Source organism: Chaetodon auriga, chromosome 10 (assembly GCF_051107435.1).
Source record: "Chaetodon auriga isolate fChaAug3 chromosome 10, fChaAug3.hap1, whole genome shotgun sequence".
In the NCBI taxonomy this organism is placed as follows: Eukaryota; Metazoa; Chordata; class Actinopteri; order Chaetodontiformes; family Chaetodontidae; genus Chaetodon; species Chaetodon auriga.
This window is the reverse complement of record NC_135083.1, coordinates 857,501-865,000: the sequence shown is the minus strand read 5'-3', so window position 1 is coordinate 865,000 and position 7,500 is coordinate 857,501. Positions and strand designations below refer to the sequence as shown.

The following is a 7,500-nucleotide window of genomic DNA, read 5'->3' as shown; positions in this document are numbered from 1 at the left end:
TGTCCAGGATATAGCCTGAACCCAGTCACAAGAAGCTGCCTGTGGCAGACACTCAATGCAGGACGTAATCAGAGTCCAAGAGAAGAAACAAAGGCAGAGCAGACAGGAAAGTTTTGACTTTCGTTTCCTGTAAAACTTCATTTTTTTTCACAAAAAAATAAAGAAATTAAATAAAATTTAAAAAATCACAGAAGCAGATTTACAGTCAAAATAAAGACCTCTGGTGCAAAGCAGGAAGTAGACCCGGCCCAACAGGTCTCTGGACAGCAGCTGACAGTTTCACTTGTTTTTGTTTGGTGTCACCCGTAAGAAAGAAAATAAGTCACAAAAAATGAATAGTGTGAGACAAATGACAGTTCATGTGATCCAAGTTATAGACGCAGCCCTGGATTAGTGTCAAACATCACAGACGTGGTTTCGTTTCCACGAGGAGCAAATTAAAAGCAGTGACTCGTTAATTATCCTCAACTTTCATCTGAAATTCAGACTTTTTTTGGGGTTACTGACAGTTTTCTGAAGGTTTCATGCAGTTAATTTTTATTTTTAAATTTCAAAATTAAGTGATAAATTAGAGAAAATGTCAAGAGAATAAAACTTCCAAAAACGAGCCCAAACGACACTTCAAAGATGAAGACGATGAATCGTGAATGACGAAGCACTTTCCATCCCAGAGTGTGTGAAAAGTATAAATAAATAACACGGCCCATAAAAAACAAAGGAAACATACAATCAGTTCACATAGTTTGTTTGTGCTCCATGATGTAGCCACGGCCGACTTTGATGTAATGAGTCGGTTGGAGACGATCAGAGTTTCGGTTTCAGTCCAGAAGCAAAAACAAAAAACAATCTGACAGAAAACAACGTGAATATTCAGTGAAGGTGATTCAGACGTCGGTCATGTGACTGAAGCTTCGCGCTGACCTCGTCACGTTCGTGTTGTCGGTGAGACTGAAGCTCGTCTTCGTCGTCGCGTCTCATTCTTCTCGACTTCATTCTTCATTGGTCCTGTCTATCACCTGGTGCTGATAATAACGTTGTTTATGCGTCAAACTTGTCCAAAGCAACAAAAACTCCACTTGCTACGTCCGTCTTTCCCGGAGCTTTCAGCCACGTCTCATGGCCTTCATCAACAGCTGATCTTTGCTCAGTTGTCATGGAGATGCTTTAGTCGCCTGACAAGAAACAAACCATCTCCTTGACAACTGAGCAGCTGCTGCTGAAGGCCATGAGACGAGGCTGAACGCTCGGGGAAAAACACGACCTGCGATGAAGTTTTCTGAAGAACCTTAAAGTTCAACTAAAAATCTCAGACGATCCAGGTCATAGACTGGCCCCAGGTATTTAATGCTTTTGTTGCAGAGAGGAATTTCAGGAAATAGCCAGTTCACAGCAGAGTAACTGTACACAGGAACCAATCATATAAGTCAGTTAAGTTACCAGGCACATATAATTCCAGGACATAGCCAGCACCCAAAACACAGACGTTAGATTCTTTAAGATGATTTCAGTCGACGAGTAACGGACTGAAATCATCTGAAGACGAAGAAACGAGAGAAAATAGAGATTTAAAGTCTGTTACAATGTGTGTTTTCCAGGTTGTAGCCAGGACTCAACAAGAACTGAGTGGTGCAGTCTAATTACAGTACATTCAATAGCAACATAAATGAGCGAAGCTCAACTGGAGCTCCTTCTTCTTCTTTTTCTTCTCCTCTTTCCTCCCTTCGTTTGTCTCTGCATCGAGAAACAACAGATTCCAGCATGTCGTCATAGCCCTGTGGGCAGACTGAGGTGGTGAAATCGTAGCGGCTCCAAAAAGTAGTCAAGGCCCACAGCAGGTCTTCAGGTGATGAATGCAGGGAGAAATGTTAGTTCCAGGTGTTAGTCTGAGCCCAGCCCACACCTTCAATCCGAACAACAGCAGTGAGAATGAAGAGAAACGAAGGATGGATCCAGGCGATAGTCTCATCCTGACCCGGCCGCACTGCCACCAGGACTGTTCTCTTTACTGAGTCGGACTAATTCCTGGGACAAAACCTCCAGGTCCTGCAGAGAGAGACGGGTTTCAGTGAGTTTCTGAAATCATGTCTGCAGCTGACAACATGCATGTCTCCATGACAACCGGCAGCTCCATCTGTGACCGTTCAGGCGAGGCGTCTCCTGCATCACTTCCTGCTGCCACCTGATTGGTTGAAGGAGTCTCAGTGAGACACTTTTAGTTTCATTATTGATCAGTTTGCTGATGATTTTCTCAAAACGTCGAGAAAAAGCTTTATTCATGTTTTCACTGACGACAGAAGTGTGTGTGTGTGTGTGTGTGTGTGTGTGTGTGTGTGTGTGGTTAACAGAGTGGAGGGTGCAGTTGTGCTTTGAGGAGTGTGTAGGAGGACAGATCGCCCAGAGAGGGGTCCAGCATATACACACACTCACACACACACACACACACAGCATGTTTAAAGCTGTGCTGTTCCTGCTCATCGTCATGGGAACAGTTACCACGGCCCACCACTTGGCAACGCTTCACACACACAAATGTTGGTTCTTGTATCCTTGTGAGGACCCTCAACCACCAGGACTAAATGTCAAAGAACCAGGACGAACCTTCACACGGTCCTCACTGTGTGTGTGTGTGTGTGTGTGTGTGTGTGTGTGTGTGTGTGTGTGTGTGTGTGTGTGTGCCTTCTGCAGGTGTTTGAGAGTGTGTTTGAGCGTGTGTGTGTGTGTGTGTGTGTGTGTGTGTAAGTGTGTGTGTGTGTGTGTGTGTCTTCTGCAGGTGTTTGAGAGTGTGTTTGAGCGTGTGTGTGTGTGTGTGTGTGTGTGTAAGTGTGTGTGTGTGTGTTTGAGCGTGTGTGTGTGTCTTCTGCAGGTGTTTGTCAGTGTGTGTGTGTGTGTGTGTGTACCTGTGTACCTTCTGCAGGTGTTTGTGAGTGTGTTTGTGTGTGTGTGTGTGTCTGTGTTTGTGTGTGTGTGTGTGTACCTGTGTACCTTCTGCAGGTGTTTGTGAGTGTGTGTGTGTGTGTGTGTGTGTGTGTGTGTGTGTAAGTGTGTGTGTGTGTGTGTGTGTGTGTGTGTGTCTTCTGCAGGTGTGTGTAAGTGTGTTTGAGTGTGTGTGTGTGTGTGTGTGTACCTGTGTACCTTCTGCAGGTGTTTGAGAGTGTGTTTGAGCGTGTGTGTGTGTGTGTGTGTAAGTGTGTGTGTGTGTGTGTGTGTGTGTGTCTTCTGCAGGTGTTTGTGAGTGTGTTTGAGTGTGTGTGTGTGTGTGTGTGTACCTGTGTACCTTCTGCAGGTGTTTGTGAGTGTGTTTGTGTGTGTGTGTGTGTGTCTGTGTGAGTGTGTTTGTGTGTGTGTGTGTGTGTGTACCTGTGTACCTTCTGCAGGTGTTTGTGAGTGTGTTTGTGAGTGTGTGTGTGTGTGTGTGTGTGTGTGTGTGTGTGTACCTTCTGCAGGTGCATGTTCTTGGTCAGCTGCTCCTCCAACATGTTCTGCAGCTTCTTGTTCATCTCTCGTAGATTTTCGTCTCCTGGTTTGACCAGATCTCTGAGGACCGAACCCAGACCTCCTCGGTCTCCCTGGGAGCCTCCGTGACCTCCGACCGCGCTGCCCGACACGTCTGAGGAGAGGAGAGGAGTTAGCGGGCGCGTGAGGCCGATCATAAAGCTGATCCTGGAGCAGGGATCGATGAACAGACCGAGTGTTTGAGTGATTTCCTCTGAGACCAATCAGTTCTCCGCCGTCACACGACGACATCAAATGTGTTTCTGCAGCTCGTCCACACCTCCTCCTGGAGGAGTCGACGCGGCTAAACACAGCAAGTACAAAGCTTCGACTGACTACGGCATCTGAGGAGGGACAAACTGTGATGTGAGGCGGCGCCCTGATGGTCACACACAGGACGCCGCCTCAGCTGCAGCCACAGGCCTTTGCAGCGATTGACCGATGGATGGATGGATCGTCCTCAGCGGGTTCGCCTCGTTTGCAGCGTCGTGGCATCGATCCAATCAAGTAACGAAGCTTCACGTCGACGTCGTTAAGTCGACTGACGGCTGTTAGCTCGCAGCTTCACCCTCGTTACCGTGGTGAACTGCGCTCTAAGCGTTCGCAGTATTTCTGTGTTTTTGTCGGAAAATAACTGCAGTTTTCTGTCGACTCTTTCTGACCACACAGTGCCTGTAGCGCCTCCTCCTCTCCTGCCACCTCCTGCTGTAATGAGATGATGAATGTGATGTTTGCTAAATGCTCCTCAGGAGTCCAAGTGAAGTCTGCTGAAGCAGCACCTGACAGACAAACTGAGGGGATTTCTAACCCAAACTCCTGACTGATATTCACAGGGAGGAAGAGGAGAAACAAGGCAGGAGAGAGGAGAAAAAGAGGAGAAAAAGATCAGGAGGCCGGGAGAGGAGAAAAAGAGAGGATACAAAAGAAGCATGTAGAGGAGCAAACAATGGAAGAGAGGAGTAACAAGGAGGATACAAGAAGAGGAGGGAAATAAGAGGAGAGGAGGAGAGATGAAGAGAGAAGGAGAGGAGACAAGATGGGAGGAGAGAAGGAAATGAGGATGAGGAGGAGGGTGAAGATAAAGGAGACAAGACAGGAGAGCAGAGGAAGACAGGAAAGGAGACGGGGGGGGGGGGGGGGGGGCTCTGTGTTTTTATGGAGCTCAGTCATAAATGAAACAGTTTTACTACCAAACGTGTTTTTTACACACACACACACACACACACACACACACACACAGTGAGCAGCTGTGTGTTCTATAGGTGAAGGTGCTGAGTGTGCAGAATGCGTGTGTGCTGTAAATATTTAACACCTGTCCAGGTGTGTGCAAGCAGTTTGTCCACGTTATCGTCGTGAAATGAGACGGAGGAGACGATCAGCTCCAGGTGAAACTGATCAGGTGATCATCATCATTGATCGGTCCACCTTCCAGGCTCAGATCATGTGATCATGTGACCGGCCTCTCAATGTCCCGCCCACAGCGCTCTCTGATTGGTTAACGGTCCCGAGCAGCAGCCTATCAGCGCTGATGTCCGAAACAGGAAAAAACAGGTTTAACAGCTGCTCGGGTGTCTGTCTGAGACTCACGCCTGCTCCCAGAGATGAGGAGCTGAGTGTGAAGGGGAGCTGCTGAGGAGCCCTGAAGCAAGGCACCAGCCTCCATCCGAGCCGCACTGTGGCCCAGCAAACCACAGCAGGTCCTGACCACTGTGACGCCGTCAGTGTGTCCAGCAAGACCTCAACTGTGAGTGAACGCTGCCCGGACAGAGAGAGTGTGTGTGTGTGTGTGTGTGTGTGTGTGTGTGTGTGTGTGTGTGTGTGTTCAAACAGCTGCAGTATCAAATATTCATCACACACACACACACACACACACACACACACACACAGTACATAGACTTCCATTCATTTCCTGCAGACTCGCTCTGACCTGAACCTACGTGTCCCCAGAAAGAAAGCGAGTCCTCACAATGTGACACAGATTTATGTCACACACACCCACACACGCACACACACACACACACACACACACACACACACACTCTCAGTTTTACTGCCCATTAGATCTACCATTATTACAGTGTAAATGGGAGTGAATGGGGGGGGGGATTAAACCAGTCAAACATGAAATTGAAAACAGCAGGAGAGAGAGAGCGGAGTGAAAACAGGATGAAGGAGGAGGGGAGGAGGGGAGGAGGAGGAGGAGGAGGAAAGGTAACTATTAGCACAGCACATTTCACAGCGCTTCACTTCACAGCCACAGCTGATCAAACTGTGTCACTGCTGACTTCAGACCAGCTGCTGCTTCAACAAAGAGTCTGCAGGTCTGGATGTGGGTCCACGTCAGCTGGGTCGACTCGAGACCCCCGAGACCCTCCAGAGGACAAGCAGCTGCAGGTGACGGAGGAGTGTCTGCAGGTAAGACTTCAGCACCTGATGCTAAAAGCAAAAGTCTGATCTGATGACCTTCACTTCAGAATGACAGAAAGGAAAACAATCTGAACTCTGAAAACACTGGATCCTACATCTCCCATGATGCAACAGAAGCAGCCTTCCTGCCTGTTAGACCATCAGTTCCACTTTAAAAGCTTTTTCTATTACTTCCTGTTGTTGCTCTTGAAAGTGACGATCGGGAGAGAACGATCAATGAGCCGCCAATCATGTCCACAGGTTGAGCTCATCGACCAATCAGCTTTCCACGTCTGCCGACAGGTGAGACGTTAGCAGCCGAGCAGGTATAAGAGCAAAATCAGCATGTTTGTTTGATCAGCAGACAAACGTGAAGTTAACTGATGCTAACACATGTGTGTGTGTATGTGTGTGTGTGTGCGTGCGTGCGTGTGTGCGTGCGTTACCTATGCGGCTGTCCATCACGTAGGTCTCTATGATGGCGCTCTTCCTGCAGATGTCTTCAGCCATGGATGAACAGCTGACCTCCAGGTGTTTCACCTGAGGGAGAAGAAAACTTCAGAGCAGGAAGAAGTACTGCAATCGTTTACCTCCTAAAAGAATCAATACTACAGTGTAGAAATACTCTGTTGTAAGTAGAAGTCTGGTATTCCACATGTTACTTCAGTGTAAGTATTCACTTCAAAGTAAAAGTACTCATTATGCAGAAGACTTCAGAGTAATCAGTGATGTTACTGATGATGACAGCAGCTGATAAACATCGATTATCAGCCGATTGATATTTGGTATTGATAACCTGAATGTTATCAAATAAATGTGTTGAAGCAAAAATTATGAAACGGGAGTACTCAAGTACACTTAGCAGTAAACATACACAGTACTGACGAATTTACAGTATTTTAACCCAAAAGTCTTTTCACAACAACTAGTACTGCATCAGTATTTCATGTGAATACTGGAGAGTGGACATTAACCGCTGAAGTACTGCAGCGTCAGCTGACCTGGAAACAGCTGAAGTATTGAACAGAGGAATCGATCAATAATGCATCGAAGACACGAAGCTCTGCAGGAAGCGGCCGAGCTGCTCGCCGTCCACCCGCCGGGAAGCAGAGCGGACGTTAAAGCGGGACGTGGCGAGCGTGTCTCGGTTTGGCTTCCTGGACAGACGTGGTCACGGAACCTCACCTTCTCCTCCAGCATCCACTTCTCCTGCTGAACCTCCGCCAGTCTCTGGAACAACTCCCCGACCTCGTCATCGGACAGCTCGGCCGGACGCTGAGACTGAGGGCTGCCGCCTCCAGACTGAGGACAGGGGGACAGACAGAGGACAGACAGAGGACAGACAGAGGACAGACATCAGAGCACAGGCAGCAGCTCTGCTCCAGGGCACTGCGGCAGCTGTCAGCGCTCCAGCAGCTGAACCCTCCTCCCTGATTTCTCTAAAGGTCAGAGAAGCGAGCTCGTGACTGGAAGGTCACAGGTTCAATCCCCTGCACCGGCAGGGTTGGCCCTCTCTCATGAGCACCACTGAAGTGCCCTTGAGCCAGGCGTTGAACCCCGCCTGCCGCAGTGGCCTGTGGATCACACTGTGGTCGCACTGAG

General features: G+C 48.3%; 1 protein-coding gene across 3 annotated transcripts in view; it reads right to left on the bottom strand.

Moving 5' to 3' along the window:
• gripap1 (GRIP1 associated protein 1) overlaps positions 1-7,500 on the bottom strand; it is a 30,395-nt gene that overhangs the window by 604 nt on the left and 22,291 nt on the right. For all 3 annotated transcript variants that reach the window (XM_076740313.1, XM_076740315.1, XM_076740316.1), the window contains 4 exons: positions 7,084-7,200; positions 6,345-6,438; positions 3,435-3,607; positions 1-2,043 (listed from right to left, as the gene is read on the bottom strand). The exon at positions 1-2,043 is cut by the window's left edge and continues 604 nt beyond it. In XM_076740313.1, coding sequence (XP_076596428.1) covers positions 1,963-2,043; positions 3,435-3,607; positions 6,345-6,438; positions 7,084-7,200 — 465 coding nt within the window. In that variant the 3' untranslated portion in view covers positions 1-1,962. The remainder of the gene's footprint in view (positions 2,044-3,434; positions 3,608-6,344; positions 6,439-7,083; positions 7,201-7,500) is intronic.